The sequence below is a fragment of the Toxotes jaculatrix genome, chromosome 3 (genome assembly GCF_017976425.1).
Source record: "Toxotes jaculatrix isolate fToxJac2 chromosome 3, fToxJac2.pri, whole genome shotgun sequence".
In the NCBI taxonomy this organism is placed as follows: domain Eukaryota; kingdom Metazoa; phylum Chordata; class Actinopteri; family Toxotidae; genus Toxotes; species Toxotes jaculatrix.
In genome coordinates, this window is record NC_054396.1 from 5,053,080 (window position 1) to 5,071,762 (window position 18,683).

At 39.1% G+C, this 18,683-nt stretch overlaps 2 protein-coding genes across 4 annotated transcripts in view; both read left to right on the forward strand.

Annotated features, from left to right (window-relative positions):
• Positions 1-13,724, forward strand: part of LOC121178866 (band 4.1-like protein 1) — a 78,904-nt gene extending 65,180 nt beyond the window's left edge. For 2 of the 3 annotated variants that reach the window (XM_041033289.1, XM_041033291.1), the window contains 6 exons: positions 3,978-4,106; positions 7,973-8,032; positions 9,045-9,140; positions 9,671-9,751; positions 9,866-9,982; positions 10,318-13,724. In XM_041033289.1, coding sequence (XP_040889223.1) covers positions 3,978-4,106; positions 7,973-8,032; positions 9,045-9,140; positions 9,671-9,751; positions 9,866-9,982; positions 10,318-10,323 — 489 coding nt within the window. In that variant the 3' untranslated portion in view covers positions 10,324-13,724. Of the gene's footprint in view, positions 1-2,408; positions 2,460-3,977; positions 4,107-7,972; positions 8,033-9,044; positions 9,141-9,670; positions 9,752-9,865; positions 9,983-10,317 lie in introns of all 3 variants that reach the window. The other variant, XM_041033290.1, reaches the window with a different exon arrangement.
• Positions 2,616-3,958, forward strand: LOC121178867 (band 4.1-like protein 1). Its single transcript, XM_041033292.1, has one exon. It carries the CDS (start codon positions 3,249-3,251, stop codon positions 3,543-3,545), a length of 297 nt encoding a protein of 98 aa, XP_040889226.1. The 5' UTR covers positions 2,616-3,248; the 3' UTR covers positions 3,546-3,958.
• Positions 13,725-18,683: the final 4,959 nt, after the last annotated feature.

Here is an 18,683-nt window from a genome sequence, read left to right on the forward strand (position 1 = left end):
GAAGATCAGTAGCTCTGGGCCAGAGGATATTGAGGGTTTCCTGGGAGAAAAAGGTCAGAGGACGTCTCTCCACCGACTGTCAGGCAGCAGCTACCAGTCGGAAATCACCAGGATTGTTCCTCTCAAGCCAGAGCGGTCAAAGAGCATAGCATGTAAGGATGAAAGGGACAGGACAGGACAGGACGAGCCCACTCGGGTCATCAGAAGAGAATACCGCTGGTCGGTCGGCTCTCCGGAGGGATCCTCAGACCTTAACTGGACTGATGTCTCCACCTTCCATTCGGCATTTGCAGCAGATCTGGAGAGTAATTCTAAAACAGAACAAGCTGAAGATAGCTATCAGTCTGTTAGAGGACCGACAGAGAGTCAGTCATTTGGCTCAAAGATTTCAGTGCTTCCCAAAATGGCTCCCCCAGCCCCGCCAGTGAAAACACAGAAGGCCAGGGAGTCCGGACTAATACTGCGGAACAGTCGAAATGCCGGCAGGGAGCCGAGCCTGGATGCAGCCAAGAAGAGACACTCGGTAACTCTGCTTGGCTTTCAGTCATTGGAAGTAAAGCATCGCATGAGCTTCAGACAGACTCGCACGCCATTTTTCTTTTTTTCTACGTTTTCAGTGACTTGAAACACTCATCCATCTTACCTGTTCGTGCCTGTGTGAAGAGCAGGCGGAGCGGTACTTTTGCTCCGTCTTGTGGCAAAAATCAATCAAAAAGTTTGGACATTTCTCCATATGGCAACCCAATTTCTCCCCTCCTATTGCCCTCAAAATGCACCACACTGTCTGGCAAATCTGTACAGCTCACCACTGGCTGTGAAAGTTAAAAAAAAAAAAAAATCAATACCTATTGTCTTGGTTTTTGGTTTGTCTTTGCCTTCTCTAACTTGTGAGCCACAAATTTCCTTACAGCTCACGTTGTTCTCTGTCAAAGTGTGGCAAGGAAAGAAAGGCTCACATATTATCATCGCTCTGATGATTTTTGCTCCATGCGATTTTCAAACTGGAAATACAGAACAAACCATTTATTGCATACTAATGTTACAAATTAAATCACTCATTTGAGGAAGAAATGGTGAAATGTACTGTCATCCATTACTTTGTCACAGACAGCTATTATCTCCCAAAATTAGAGATAAATGGGGCACACAATTGTTTTGCACACAAATGATTGAGAAACTACATCAAACTGATGAACTTACATCAACAGAATTGAAAAAAAATGCCATTTGATCCTTCAGATTGGTGATAATATTTGTAAATATCATATTGTAAATCATATGCATTATTCTCCCCTACCCCACCTGGATAGAAGGCTAAGCGGTGTTACAAACACGCTGGTTCCTCCAACTGTGAAACCCCAGCAGGCAGTGAGCAGCCAGGCGCCACAGCTCAGTGCCTGACACAGTCAGATTTGCTGCTTTCATTTCACTGTTGGTATCATTAGGAGCTTGCACGCGTTTGGCGCTGGAATGAAAGGAATTTAAAGTGAATAGACATGACAGCTTTCATCATTTCCCACCTTTTCATCCGAGTCAAGCTCTCGCATATATTGGATTAAACAGGCATGAGAAGGGGTGTTGCGTAGCTTTCAGTGTGTGAACGTACCTCACTGGCGAGTGACAATCATATCACGATCTGATTGAACTCAGGGAGTGTGGGAAAACGTTGGGCGCTCCTCCAGACATGTGGACCCACTCGCACAGTCATTTTGACAGGCTTTGAAATGCACCCATGCACCTTTTATTGGACATTTAACAATATTATTTGACAACATTTGAATACTCTCTTGTTGAAATTCAAGGTGCGTAGTGTTGCACATTCTCAGTTGGTCAAAGAGTGGCTGTTGCTATGCAGAAAACCTGCTCATCATACAAACTGCATGACTTTCTTGTCCTGCCTCTGCTAATTCTAACAAATAAACCTGCCTATATATGTTGTTTTAGTTGCAGTAAGCTCACCTCTTTTCTGTCCTCTAAACTGTATTGATATACGCTATGTTATTATAGAGTAGTGCTTGAAATTTGGGCCTGAATCCATTTGGACCTGACTGGATCTCAACAAACCCAGTGGGCTTGGATTGGATCTGGCTGAATTTCTCACCTAAACTTGGGCTTTAGTTATTAAAACGTTAAAAACACTGATTTATTAGCTACTTTAAGCTAACTGTTTGGAATTTTTGGCTATACTCAGATTTGGATTCTCACTGATCAGTATACCAGGATCCCAGTTTAGGTCTGCACTCAAATATTTGGTGTTCAGGACACACTGAGCTCATATTTCCAGGCCCCAGTCAAGCTCTGCTGTTTAGGATTTCTGTCTGTGTGGTGGCCTGTTAGTGCTCTGTCCATTTCAGCTTGTTCTAACCTTCAGATGCTCTCTTTGCTCTTTCCTCTGCTTCCCTCTGCAGGAGCCTGTCTCTACTCCTGCCATTTACGAAGAGCCGTTTGCTGATTTCAAGGTTATTCATTTACATTTAAATCCACCTTCATGTGCTCCCCCTATCATCTGTTTTCCTCTCTGCACCCCTCACGGGTAAACTGCACGCCTGCTAACTGACTGCACCAGTTTCTCCTGATATAGAGTATAAAAAAAAAATAGCCAAAAGCTATAAAGGATGAATGTTACTTTTTACTGGCCACTCAGCTGCCCTCATCCATCACCATGATGAGTTTCAATTGAATGTGTGGGTTGAAAACAGAATCTCGTGTGCTTTTCTGTTGCTGGCGTGATCCAGTTTTTACTGTGATCTGATTGGCAAGTGTACTTGTAATTAATATAAGTGGCAGTACTGTAGATTGGATATCTCAGGAGCTTCATTGTTATTCAGTGGTTCCCGATTTTTTTTTATTATGACCCTTTAAAGTTGCTTGTATCATTCAAACTTTTATTTTTTTGTTACCTTGTTTTATTTTAATGTTTTAGAGTCATGTACAGTCATTCAGCGATTCGCCTCTGACAGTACTGCTGTGCCTCATGATTTTCCAGTGTATATTCATTATAAATTGCATGTATAATAGAGTGGCTTTGATTTTGGATCGTCTCCATGAACCCCAGCGAACACACCGCCTTTAAACATAAGGATGATGTTTCCATCACATTCCATGCCATCTTCATCATCCATCCATCTACAGCTACATTAGATTTTTGACCCTTGCGTCTGTACCTGCCTCAGAAGGAGCTTGGGGACAGGAGGCCCCAGCCGAGCTTAGCCTCTGAGGAAGAGCAGGAGCGGGACACTGTGGCCTGCATGAGGGAAACCCACCTAGGCATCGAACGCAAATGCTCCAGCATGACGGTCAGCTCCACGTCCAGCCTGGAGGCTGAGGTCGACTTCACCATCATCACAGACCTCCACACTGGCGTGGAGGATTTCTCTAAAGGCATGTCGGAGCTGGGAGAGAGGGAGCGGCAGCCTGAGGTGGGCCGGGAGGACTTTGAGGAGACCTCCAGGTTCTACTCTGCCCGTCTGATGGGCTCCCGGGACAAGTCTCCCATAGAGGAGAAGCTTCCTGAGGAGGGAGCACATCATGAGGTAGACAGATGAATGTGTTCATCCTTCATCCTCATCACCCGCTGGATTCACCCTGCTTGGTTGGACTTGGTACCATAACTATCCGCGTTTTTTTTTTTGTTGTTTTTTTTTTCGTTGGACCATTTCCCATAGTTTGAATTCAGTTGCATTTTGTTCATATTTAATTTGGTCTCTACATGTTTTATTCTCTTTGTTGATGCGTCACTGTATGAATTTTTCACCCATTTTATATTTGTCAGTTGCATCAGTGTTTCTTTGAATTCCCCTGCCGCCGCATCATTTGCATTTTGACATCAACCCAAACAGTCCAATAAAAATTGTATTTCAGCTTTTGTTCCTTTAAGTTAACAGTATGTGTGGTTTTTCCAAGGTCTTCAGAGGTCATGCTGAGAAGAAATTGGTTGATGCTGTTTGACTTTACTGTACTGTTTGTGTTTCACACAGCCTCCTGTGGCAAAGAAAGACCCCAGTGCTGTGAGCGTGGCCCATATGCTGAGGAGGACCGACACTAAGACGGAGACGCATACGAATGGATCAGAGGTTCACCCCAACGTCACGAATGCCTCACCGCAGGTAAACCAACAAAAACCAAAACATGTAATGTGAATGTGAGCATCCCCACTGTACTGTCATGTACAATATTGTAGCAGAGAAGTCAAGTTCACAGAGTTTATTGGCCTAACTGACAAATTAACAGAAATTAACAGAACAGAATAACCAACACATAACAAATACACATTCAGTCCATGGGCTCCGGGGAGATGGCACTCCCATAAGTCTTTGCGCTGTCCCTGGCCGTGGTGGGCTAGCTGCGGTTACAATATGTTGCTGTAAATTTATTCTGCTGCCTTTGGTTTTTCAAGTCTCTTTCATTGTCATTTAATGTATGTATCATGAGACTCTTGACAATAGCCAGCAGTCGGTTATCTTAGCATCAATGTGTTCAAAAACCAAGGTGTAAAATTATTGATTTGTGGTGTTATGTGCTGGGTATTTATTGGCCAGTCAACCTCAGACAGAGACAGGCTAGCAGTTTCTGCCTGCTTTCACCCTTTATGCCAAACTAAGCTAACTGGTTGCTGGCTGCAGCTCCATCTTTATCCCACAGACACAGTAGTATCAGTCGACTTGTCTAACTTTCCTGAAATGTCAAAGTTTTTTCTGTGTTTTATTTTATTTTTTTGTACCATGTTGGATTTATTGTATAATTTATTGTATACCATATACCATTTATTTGCCATTGCCCCTTTTCTCACGTGTCCTTTTTTTTTATACATTCTTCATGTTTAACTGAAAGTATCTGTGGAAAGGTCAAGTGAGGACAATACTCATCGTGTAATCAGTTCCATCAGTCATGCAACAAATAGATTTGCAATGAAGAATTTAATAATTTTTGCAGAGCTGTGGAGATAGTCTTGATTAGAGGAGAAAGCATTTTCTTTTGGCTTCAGTGACATGAAGGCCACATTCCCCAGACACAGATGACATAATAGCATCATTATGGAGTGATTAAAGTATTGACAGTGTATTAATGAGGATGATGAAAGCAGGTGCGAATCTCATTCATCTCCGGAGGCAGAGATTTGAGTGCTGGCTGGCTGTCCCACAGGTGCCTTATTAAAATGTAATCATTGCTGGGTTCTTTAGCCATTCAGCTAATGGTGTGGATGAACTCAGGCAATGATGTAGAGAGGATGCCTTTGAAGTACCAAATCAGTGTTGAGTCGAATTTTCAGAGATGTCAGTGCAAGCTACCAGTGGTGTGTGTGCGTGTGGGTGTGTGTGTGTTTGGGTGTGTGCGTGCATGCGTGCGTGCGTGTGTGCTTGTGTGTGTGTGTGCAGTAAATGGAGGATGACGTCATCTGTATGCAAAGATCTCCAGCACATATGTTGTTCGTCCAGCAGAGGGAGACATGTCATGTGCGTTAGGTCTCTTAACAGCAGCACAAAGGCTTGGCTGCTGCTCTTTACTGGCTGTCTGCACGTCACTGACAGGCTGAATTTGGGTAACACTGCCACCAGAGTGTAGAAGAAGGACTTAATTCTGCTAAACAATTCATCCATTATACATTTGCTGTCATTGGCTTGATTGTTACTCATGGTTATGAAATGTGTTGTTAGTACAGAACTCACTGTGGTAAATTGTAGCTGACTTTTAAATGCGGAGAAGATTTCATCATCCTATCATAATTTGAAAGTCTCCCCACTGAATGAAGCTGTACTAAATTCTTTGTAATGAAATAACAGCAACAGTTTGATTAAATCTGAGTAAAGAAAGAGACCATGCATCAAATAGATGTAAATACCCCTAGTACATAAATTCATTTAGTTTCTTTAAAGCAGAATGACTTCATTCGTTTTGGAACAAGCTGGAACAAAAACAGTGATACTGTCAACTTCTAGAGTTGATATGGTGAACATCCAGCAGACATGGGGCAACATAAGCATTTATTTAAAGTTGTGTTTCTAGTGATCTGATTATTGAACGTTTAGTATTCACTCTGTTTTAGCTGTGTTTTAACCTCAAGCAACTTTTGAGAGAAATTTTTTAGCTGTTTTTTTTTTTTTTTTTCTTTTTTACTGCAGAGTTGGCAGCTGCTTGGTTACTTGGTTGCATTTTGGTACCCTAGACGAGATTATGGTTTGACACCCCCCTACCCCTACACACACACACACACACACACACACACACACACACACCACTCCAACCATTAATGGACAACAGCCATATGACAGTCCTTAAAGGTTTAATTGTTGATCAAACACACCAACACACAAACAAACACACACTAAAATAACATAAATAAAGCCAGAGTTCCTGTTCAGGGTTTGTGTAAATATTTAGAAAGTCCTCACAGCTCCCACTATATGAATAATAAAAAGGTGCTATGTTCAAACAATACAAAACAGTGCAATATAATATAAAAACTGAATACAATAGTTGCAGTACAGGTTTAACTCAAAGTCAGTCACAGTGACAGCAACTTTTTGTTTTCAACAACATAAATGGAAATGGTGCTATGGTTGGTGAATACTTTGTACTTGTATGTGGCAACAATGGGCCTTATAGAAGCAGAATGTGCAAATAAGACAACATAAAATTATAATGTAGCACTAAAATCTTATACAAAGTCTTATTTAAAATTGTACACATCTGGACGTCCTTGAGGCAAAGGCATCTATGGTATCATCAAATGATACCTGCCTAGAAAACCTCACGATTTATGCTTATTAAAGTAAGTTCACTGAGACGCACTTGAGACATTGTGGATCTCAGGTACTTTTGATAAGCTTCACTTTGGAGAAGCTCCTCTCTGCAGCAGCTTCTAGAGGCCTCTGCAAATATTTTCTCAGTGTATCTGCACATTTTTGAGTGGATTTACCTGTTACTGTGCAGTACAAGCAAAACCTGTAGCTGCAGCAGACAGACTACTACTTGATGTGTTCAACATAACAAATTATTATCTAGTTGTGATTATGCATTACTAAAATAAAAGAGGCTGCACAACAATTATATAATTACACAGTAGCTACAGTATCTACAGTAGCATTATTAGGCAACTTTACTTTTTTTCAACTTAGCTAGTCTCTAGCCAGTACAAATAAAAAGCCAAACAGCATTTTTTAATGTTAGAAAAGATGACATACCTCTACACTGGGACCTCTTTTCTGCCTCCTCTTTCCTCTGCTTTCTGAAAGACACACCTGAGGGCTTGGACGACCTTTACATGATGACAATATCAATATGACAAATATGACTTGTCATATTGATTTGTTAAGCTTATGGGCAAAAGAAAATAACATATTCCTCCTTTTGTAAACTTAACACTGTTTCTGCTACTTTTTTCATTTACCTATCCAGAAACTTACAGTGGCTAATGTTAGCTAATGTGTGCAAACTTTAGATAGATACTACTGTATAACTGACATTGCTGAGTCATTCTGCTGACTTTACAACTCCACATTTTTATTGGTTTTATCTCAAAAGTAAAAGAAGAAGAAGACAAGTTGTACCTCGTCCAGAGAAATGTTTTTTCTTTCCTGCTTGTGCTCTCACTGACACTTTTGACATATTGTTGGAAAAACAAAGGAGTAACTAATAACATTATCACTGGCTTTGTTACGTTTGGGTGTCTCAGTGAGCGGTGACGTGTAACACCTGCATGTTTTAATTACACCTTTGATTTTTCACTGTGAAAGCAGTTTGAAGACATCTTCTGTGGCTCTGAAGGAGATCTGAGCTTAGGCTCAGAGGTTGTACATTTACAACAGAAACCCTGTTGTGGGTTCTCTTGCGAGTCCCCCAGCGAGTCCCCAAAATAATGTTTCTTTTTACGGCCACCTAATGGATCCCTTTAATATACATGTACTTCGTATTATGAAATTATCAAACCTCTGCACACAAATTTCAAGAGTATTCCTTTCTCCCTCTCTCTCAGAACTATGGAGTTGTCAGCCCACAGGAGGCTCCAGCTGCCCTTAAAGAAAACGGCTCCCCTGTAAGTATCTTTTTAGACCGTGTGTGTGTGTGTGTGTGTGTGTGTGTGTGTGTGTGTGTGTGGAGTGTGTGGAGTGTATGGGTGGGTGTGTGGGTGGCGGCAGAGTAAGAAACTCAAGCCATTGTGCTTTCCCTAGTCTTCTTTTCTAGCCTTGACCTTTACTTGATGTCCCTCTGAAAAAGTGTTAAAATGAATAATGCTAGAGATGAACATATCTGCGATGTGATCCGTGTGCGTGAGCCAAATGTTCAAAGGATTTAACTGTCACAATACTGGTATTCAATACCATGGTAATGACTCCGTTTTATCAAACGAAGAATGTGGATGAGAACATTTAGATGAGTAGATGAATACTTTTATTTCCCTGTGAACAGGTGGAATTCAGATTTTTAACAGAAAGGCCCAAGTTACAGACTGGAGTAGTGATATGTTAAAGGCATTTACCAGTGAAGAGAGGACTAAAAAGGTTAGGGTTAGCTGCGTTATGGAAAACGTAGTTGGAATTCAGCCTCTGAAGATTCAATTCAGACTATTAAAAGAAATCACTTTCTTGTGTATTGTGTACTAAATCACTGGAGTGCCCCTTTAATTGAGGGATTCCTTTATCTGTCTGATGTTTCCTCTTGATGTATTGGAAGTGAGAAAGTGTGAAGGCTCCTTTCACTACCGTGTCCTGTTATGGCTGCTTCATACTTCATCCAGAGGCCAGTCTCCAGTCATTATAAAGCACTGCCCCACCACGGCTGTGTGATTGTGGCCTTCATTCATTCAATAAGAACCTGAATTCCTTCAAACAGTTGACAGAGTGTAAAATGAGCTTATTGTCCGGGGCATCAGGTAGAAAGAGACCCTGATAACATTCAGTGTGTTTAAACACATATTTCAGATAAGTGATTTTCACCCCATTGTCACTGAGAAAAAAGTACATGTTGTGTATGAGCGTGTGTGTGTGTGCCTCTGTATTGTGTCTGTGCATGTGTGTAATGACTCCCCTCTAATGACTGTGCTGCAGGTAAAAGCCAGCACCCAGGGGAGGGAGTCCGTTGTGTCCCCGCTGACCATCACCGCTGAGAACGTCACCTCAGCAACCACAACTCAAGTTACCAAGGTAACACCTTATCTGTTCCCATGGTTACAGTTTAATGACTTGGACTTGGAGTCAGCCCACCACATCTGTATCTTATAGTATACTCTTAAATATTTCTGATGCCTCCCTGTTGAGATGCTGGAGTAGGTGGACAAATAAAAGGGTCATATGGGAAAAAAAAATAAATTCTGTTGACTTATAAATACTAAAGCAAAATATATTTAATATTTATTTGCCACTGTGTAATGTAATAATGGTATACTCTGCAGTAATACCATCTTGCCATAATTTTCTAGATATTTAAGTACAACATCTTTATTTCACTGTAAAACAACATTTCCACTTTGCGAAAGCTTTTGTTTGTTTGTAGTAAACAATAGATGTCTTTACTGAGAAATGATCTGGTGCACAAGGAACTGGTGCAGAAACACTGCAGTGATTATTTCTTTGTAACAAAGAAATACAATCAACAATTATGCCTTTGATTACTGCTTTTGTCATCTGTAAAACTGAATTCATTCAGTTAATTTCTTTCTATACATGTTGTGCAGACTGTGAAAGGAGGCTACTCAGAGACCAGAATCGAGAAAAGGATTATAATCACAGGAGATGATGATGTGGACCAACATCAGGTGAGAGGAGTATTATAGAAATACTGATATGTACTGTGTATTCAGTAAGTCAAAAGGCACTGGAAGCTAATATGTGAGGTTTATGACCCAAGTGTTGGTGCTTCATGTCCCCAGGCCCTCGCCATGGCAATCCAAGAGGCCAAGCAGCAGCACCCCGACATGCTGGTGACAAAAGCAGTGGTTATCAGGGAAACAGAGTCTCCCACTGAGGAGCTGCAGGGGAAACTAGAGGTGTGTGACCCAGAGTGCTCGGTCTGCTCATGTGACCAGAATTCAGGTTCCAAGATTACTGTGTTTTGTGTCAGTGGATTGCTGAATGGGTGAACAGGGCTAATGACTGCTAACATTTTTGTCAGAAGGTCAACCAAGTGAGGCGCAACAAAGAGGCGCAAAAAGACAAGCAAAACCACCATAAAGAGACAAGGAGTACAAACAGTGCTGTGTTATTTGTAGTTTTGTGTCTCTTTCAGTCTGGGTGTCTTTCAGTCTGGGTGTCTTGACATGAGCCCATTATCTCATCTCTATGTTCACGTGTGATGCCAGATCTGTATGTTGTCTTGTTGCAGTCCTGATTGGTCATGGTGGCTCCTGAGACGGGGAGACAGGAGAGGATCCTCCAGCTGTGTGTCTCCTGTCCCACCCTGCGGTACGCCACCAAGAGGACTCTTTACCCCACTGTGTACACACCGACACAAGAAGAGACTGCATTCCATGAAGCAGTCAGTAGACCTTCACTCCTGTCCCTTTAGACAAACCGACTGTGACCCGGCCTCCCGTCCTGTCCCCGGCCCATCCCAGCCTTCCACCTTCTTAAAGAACAGGAAGCATCTTCTATTGGATAATTTACCACTTGGAGTGATGCAAGCTTGAAAGAGAAACCCAACTGTTACTATTTGAATTCACCTCTATTAGAGTCATTTGTCTGAAACTTTACTTGCATATTATTTAATCTAATGCATCTTCTTAACTCATTTGAACCCTCAGGATCATATGAATCAAGCTCCCAACCCCCAATACCTTTCCCAAAAATAAAAATCTTCTAATCTTTCTAGTTTAAGTTAAAAAATATCTTCCCTGTGCTACTGTCACATATAAAGTGAATATATAAAAGCAGAAGAAGGTTGAGTGAAAGTACAGGGTCAATGCTGGTGATGGGAGGGTGGGGTGGGGAGGTTGGTGCCGAGTGGCAGAAGGCAACCTTTTTGCTCGTTGTTGCCACCTCTTGGCTGTGACACCTTCAGTATAATCAACAGCTGTCTTATTAGCTTTTTACATTTTTATCTATAGAGAATCTAATTTATGTCCAGTGTTTGCTTGTTTATGAAATATGTATAATATCAGATGATTATAATCTGCATGATTCAATAAAAAAAATAGCAGAGGGAATGAAAAAGAAATTGTGGACACATCCATATTTGAAATCCATAAGAAGCTCTGACATGAGGGGACTGAGCACCTACGGAGAAACTGTAAAAAACAAAAAAAAACAAAAAAACACTGGGCCAGTGAGTAGTGGACACATTTTAAAGTCTACTACCTCCACTGTTCAGTGGACAGCTGGAAATCTGCTATGGTCCCTGTCTCCAACATATAAACAATACTGTCCATGTCCCATTTTCCCCCGCTTCACTGTGACTGTTTTCATTTTGGTGTCAACTCGCCATCAACAAGAAGAAATGCTGGTCACACGTTTTTGGGCACAGTTATGAGGTTTGTAGAGAAATTTTAATATGAATAATGTTTTATCTAATACGTTTCAGAAATGTAATGATATGTTTTTACTGTTTTCTTACTTGAGTTTACTGACAGATTTTATGTTATTCCTGTGTTTTTGGACATTTCATTCTTCATGTGTGAACATGAACGTGAAACACAGCATCAAATGCAAAGTTCTTTAGAACGATTGCACCCAAATCTAGAAAAGCAAGTTTGCAAAATTGTGAGGTTGTGATGCACTGAAGAGAAATTGGCCAATGACTTTTGGTTGTTTGCCTGACAGATCTGGAATCTGAATGCTGTTCATTCCAGATTCAAATTGAACAGATGTGAACTGATGTCACTGTAAATAATCAAACATATTATATCCTTGATATAACTGCTTTTTGGCCACTTGTGGTGCAACAAGCTGTAAACATGTTGACGTATCATCACCTGTCATCAAAGAGTTGTGTCTTCTAACATCCAGCAGATGCAGAGCAAAATTAGCATTCATCTGGAGTCTAATTTCTGGCCTCCTGGTGAGTGTAAGTCCAATATTGACTCTCTTTTCGCTTTGTTTTGGTCTCTTTAGAGAAATATTTGACAAGAGCTGCTTAATTCCCCAGCTAGATGATAACTGTATCTGCAGCTTGTTGCGTAGCAGGTAGCATGTAGATGGTTTATTAGAGCTTTTTCCCTCTCACCACTGACCAACGCTGGAAACGACAGAGATGAGAGCAGTGAGAGGAAACAGGAAAGCTGCAGGTCATAAAACCAGACCAACAGGCGGAAAATTAAAATTCTCAGTACATGTTCACAAACAGTGTCTGAAAAGTTCAAAACCACACGATTAACATGGGTACATTTCTGTTTGTTTTCTGTTGGATTAACTCTTTTAAGTTATGGCATATGAGTTTGTCATTATATTTATAGAGTGGTGAGTGTGAGGTCTGTGCTTTTCCTCCCTGTTCCCCTTAAAGACAAAGTCGAGACTCCCAGTGTGACACAGGTGATTATCCACAGAACCTGTTGACTGTCACTTAACATATATCCTGGATGACCTTTAATACTATACTATGCATCACTTATCATACATAACAATCCCTCTGATGGAGCCTTGTTAGCCGTTTTGCTGTCATTGTTAACTTTGTGCTACTGTTAACCAAAGCAGTGAAGCGCACTGCTTGTGAGATTTGCAATAAGCAGCCATTATTCTTATCCTCTGTCCTCTAAAGGGAGAAAACTGTGAACTCTCATGCGTACCGAAGCGTAAACAAAACCTATAACACAGAGTTAGTGATATTCAAAGGAGCTTTTCCAACACTTGTGCCCATGGCTTTGTCGCCCTCCTCGTCTAATCCTCCCATTCCCCTGCCTTGAAACTGTCCACCTGCTATTGATGTGTCTGTGGAAACCAGAGATTCCCAAACTGATGATTTGTATATTCTATTTTGCTCTGTTTTATTTTATCTGGTCATATGACACTGGACTGTTGTGAAGGCACTTGCTTGCCATGATAGCAGCACATATACTGTAAACTTTAGGGAAAAATGGCCTGTCTTTGCTGTAATATCAGACACACTACTGATGGAAGAGAAACGACTGTAGGTATCAGGAGAGAATTCATGCACTGCGGGCGAGGTGGTGAGTTGAAGGACGGGGAGCCTGTATTTATATATGAATATCCATACTTCTGTGTATTATCCTGTAAACTATGTAGAAATTGACAAGTGCAGGGATGTGTTTTTAGGTTCAAGGGATGAGGCAGTAAGTAAAAAAATCTGAAGAACAGCAGAGCAATAGAAATGTGACATGAATGGGTGCCTTATGTTTGCAAGCCGTGGTTATGGGAGTCACAGTTGTCAGTGCTCAGCTGAAAGTGCTGTTAATCACCGTGAGGCAGATGTAGAAACGACCTCTCCTCTCGGTCCAAGGTGAGGAGGAACTGTCTTGAAAGTGAATTACTGTCTTGTAAAAGAATGTGACGCTGAGTGCAGGGAAAAAGAAATCTCTCTGAATCTGCACTGTTAGTCTGCAATGAGATGAAAACATTTATTGGCCCCATTAATGTAGAAAAACCAGCACAGTACTGATTATGGATATGAGCTTTTTTTTTTCTCCCCGTGAAGAGCATCCAACTGCTCCCCTATTTAGCCTCCACCTTCAACTCTCCACTGCCTTTTGCTCTACATTCCCCTAGTGCTTGGTGGTGTGTATTTGCTGTATTTGCATTCAGTCTAAATGGAAAACATACATGCATAAATAAATGTCTCAGTATGATTCAAACACTGTCTCTGATTCTGCAGAAAGGGAAGAGGGATTGCACGTTGAATGGTTGCTTACAATGAAGAAGTAAAACTTGGGAAAAGGTTTTTTATTATGTGGCTTTTACATTTGCATCCATGAATAATTCATCATAGGAAATAAAGGGCATCTTCTGTAATATTAAAGTAAGGAAGGACTATGTTGTATTGCCATCTTGTGGCAGAATTCATTTGCGTGCTCTTAGTGCCACCTAGTGCATTTTCTGTAACAACAAACAACAAACTGAAGCAACAATTTGTCTCAACAACTCAAAATGCTTTACACACAAATCCATCGGAAACTTCATGGATTTTCAGCATTTATAAGTTATAAAATTCTATAAATAACTGATAACTGATAATCTGATACATGGATGTATTTGTGCCTGTATCTCCCACATACTTCATCCAATGTTGAACAAACTTTACAGTCAGGATGACCTTCAAACTCTCAACTGATTTATATGCTCATTTGATGATGCACTTATACTGCCCATGTCTTTTCTGTTGCTGTATACTGCTGTGCTTCTCTGGGCAGAAGAGCAGGAGAGAGTAGAGGACATAATCTGATACATTTGAAATGTTTGATAATGGTTCAGAAGACATTGATGAGTAAAAGTTATCAAAAGCATCAAAATTACATGGTGTGGGCGGGGCAGCACCATGAAGTTGACCCTTCACCAAAACAGAGGAAATGGATGTATTAACGGGTATTTCTCCGACATACTTAATCTACTTAAGTACTTAACATTATGAGGCCATATTAAAGTTTAAGACTTTTTTTTTGGCACATTTTGAAACCTTACTATACTATGACCTTTTTCTGATATTTTGAGGCCATACTAATGTATGACTTTTATTGGCCCATTTTGAAGCTTTACTATACTATAATGTTTTTTGGCATATTTTGAGGCCATACTAAAGTATGACTTTTTTTGGCCGATTTTGACGCCTTGCTATACTATGACGTTTTTTATAACATTTTGAGGTCATACTAAAGTATGACTTTTTTTGGCCGATTTTGACGCCTTACTATACTATGACGTTTTTTGGCACATTTTGAGGTCATAGTAAAGTATGACTTTTTTTGGCCGATTTTGACGCCTTACTATACTATGAGGTTTTTTATGACATTTTGAGGTCATACTAAAGTATGACTTTTTTTGGCCGATTTTGACGCCTTACTATACTATGACGTTTTTTGGCACATTTTGAGGTCATACTAAAGTATGACTTTTTTTGGCCGATTTTGACGCCTTACTATACTATGACATTTTTTGGCACATTTTGAGGTCATACTAAAGTATGACTTTTTTTGGCCGATTTTGACGCCTTACTATACTATGACGTTTTTTATGACATTTTGAGGTCATACTAAAGTATGACTTTTTTTGGCCGATTTTGACGCCTTACTATACTATGACATTTTTTGGCACATTTTGAGGTCATACTAAAGTATGACTTTTTTTGGCCGATTTTGACGCCTTACTATACTATGACGTTTTTTATGACATTTTGAGGTCATACTAAAGTATGACTTTTTTTGGCCGATTTTGACGCCTTACTATACTATGACGTTTTTTGGCACATTTTGAGATCATACTAAAGTATGACTTTTTTTGGCCGATTTTGACGCCTTACTATACTATGAGGTTTTTTATGACATTTTGAGGTCATACTAAAGTATGACTTTTTTTGGCCGATTTTGACGCCTTACTATACTATGACGTTTTTTGGCACATTTTGAGGTCATACTAAAGTATGACTTTTTTTGGCTGATTTTGACGCCTTACTATACTATCACGTTTTTTGGCACATTTTGAGGTCATACTAAAGTATGACTTTTTTTGGCCGATTTTGACGCCATACTATACTATGACGTTTTTTATGACATTTTGAGGTCGAAAAAATTTTTGACTTTTTTTGGCCGAAAAAAACGCCTTACTATACTATGACGTTTTTTTATGACATTTTGAGGTCGAAAAAAATTTTGACTTCTTTTGGCCGATTTTGACGCCTTACTATACTATGACGTTTTTTATGACATTTTGAGGTCGAAAAAAATGTTAACTTTTTTTGGCCGAAAAAAACGCCTTACTATACTATGACGTTTTTATGACATTTTGAGGTCGAAAAAAATTTGGACTTTTTTTTGGCCGATTTTGACGCCATACTATACTATGACGTTTTTTATGACATTTTGAGGTCGAAAAATTTTTTGACTTTTTTTGGCCGAAAAAAACGCCTTACTATACTATGACGTTTTTTATGACATTTTGAGGTCGAAAAAAATGTTGACTTTTTTTGGCCGATTTTGAAGCGTTACTATACTATGACGTTTTTTATGACATTTTGAGGTCGAAAAAAATTTTGACTTTTTTTGGTCGATTTTGACGCCATACTATACTATGATGTTTTTTATGACATTTTGAGGTCGAAAAAAATTTTGACTTTTTTTGGCCGAAGAAAACGTCATACTATACTATGACGTTTTTTATGACATTTTGAGGTCGAAAAAAATTTTGACATATTTTTTGGCGGAAAAAAACGCCATACTATACTATGACGTTTTTTATGACATTTTGAGGTCGAAAAAAATTTTGACTTTTTTTGGCCGATTTTGACGCCTTACTATACTATGACGTTTTTTATGACATTTTGAGGTCATACTAAAGTATGACTTTTTTTGGCCGATTTTGACGCCATACTATACTATGAGGTTTTTTATGACATTTTGAGGTCGAAAAAAATGTTGACTTTTTTTGGCCGAAAAAAACGCCATACTATACTATGACGTTTTTTATGACATTTTGAGGTCGAAAAAAATCTTGACTTTTTTTGGCCGAAAAAAACGCCATACTATACTATGACGTTTTTTATGACATTTTGAGGTCGAAAAAAATTTTGACTTTTTTTGGCCGAAAAAAACGCCATACTATACTATGACCTTTTTTATGACATTTTGAGGTCGAAAGAAATTTTGACTTTTTTTCATGGAAAAAAACACCATACTATAGCCTGACGTTTTTTATGACATTTTGAGGTCGAAAAAAACGCCTTACTATACTATGACGTTTTTTATGACATTTTGAGGTCGAAAAAAATCTTGACTTTTTTTGGCCGAAAAAAACGCCATACTATACTATGACGTTTTTTATGACATTTTGAGGTCGAAAAAAATTTGGAATTTTTTTGGCCGAAAAAAACGCCATACTATACTATGACCTTTTTTATGACATTTTGAGGTCGAAAAACATTTGGACTTTTTTTGGCCGATTTTGACGCCATACTATACTATGACGTTTTTTATGACATTTTGAGGTCGAAAAAAATGTTGGCTTTTTTTGGCCGAAAAAAACGCCATACTATACTATGACGTTTTTTATGACATTTTGAGGTCGAAAAAAATTGTGACTTTTTTTGGCCGAAAAAAACGCCATACTATACTATGACGTTTTTTATGACATTTTGAGGTCGAAAAAAATTGTGACTTTTTTTGGCCGAAAAAAACGCCATACTATACTATGACCTTTTTTATGACATTTTGAGGTCGAAAAAAATTTTGCCTTTTTTTGGCCGATTTTGACGCCATACTATACTATGACGTTTTTTATGACATTTTGAGGTCGAAAAAAATTTTGACTTTTTTTGGCCGAAAAAAACGCCATACTATACTATGACGTTTTTTGGCACATTTTGAGGTCATACTAAAGTATGAGATTTTTTGGCCGATTTTGACGCCTTACTATACTATGACATTTTTTATGACATTTTGAGGTCATACTAAAGTATGACTTTTTTTGGCCGATTTTGACGCCTTACTATACTATGACGTTTTTTATGACATTTTGAGGTCATACTAAAGTATGACTTTTTTTGGCCGATTTTGACGCCTTACTATACTATGACGTTTTTTGGCACATTTTGACGCCTTACTATAGTATCACGTTTTTTGGCACATTTTGAGGTCATACTAAAGTATGACTTTTTTTGGCCGATTTTGACGCCTTACTATACTATGACGTTTTTTATGACATTTTGAGGTCATACTAAAGTATGACTTTTTTTGGCCGATTTTGACGCCTTACTATACTATGACGTTTTTTGGCACATTTTGAGGTCATACTAAAGTATGACTTTTTTTGGCCGATTTTGACGCCTTAGTATACTATGACGTTTTTTGGCACATTTTGAGGTCATACTAAAGTATGACTTTTTTTGGCCGATTTTGACGCCTTACTATACTATGAGGTTTTTTATGACATTTTGAGGTCATACTAAAGTATGACTTTTTTTGGCCGATTTTGACGCCTTACTATACTATGACGTTTTTTGGCACATTTTGAGGTCATACTAAAGTATGACTTTTTTTGGCCGATTTTGACGCCTTACTATACTATGAGTTTTTTTATGACATTTTGAGGGCATACTAAAGTATGACTTTTTTTGGCCGATTTTGACGCCTTACTATACTATGACGTTTTTTTTTTGACATTTTGAGGTCATACTAAAGTATGACTTTTTTTGGCCGATTTTGACGCCTTACTATACTATGACATTTTTTATGACACTTTGAGGTCGAAAAAAATGTTGACTTTTTTTGGCCGAAAAAAAACGCCTTACTATACTATGACGTTTTTTATGACATTTTGAGGTCGAAAGAAATTTTGACTTTTTTTGGCCGATTTTGACGCCTTGCTATACTATGACGTTTTTTATGACATTTTGAGGTCGAAAAAATTTTTGCCTTTTTTTGGCCGATTTTGACGCCATACTATACTATGACGTTTTTTATGACATTTTGAGGTCGAAAAAAATTTTGACTTTTTTTGGCCGAAAAAAACGCCATACTATACTATGACGTTTTTTGGCACATTTTGAGGTCATACTAAAGTATGAGATTTTTTGGCCGATTTTGATGCCTTACTATA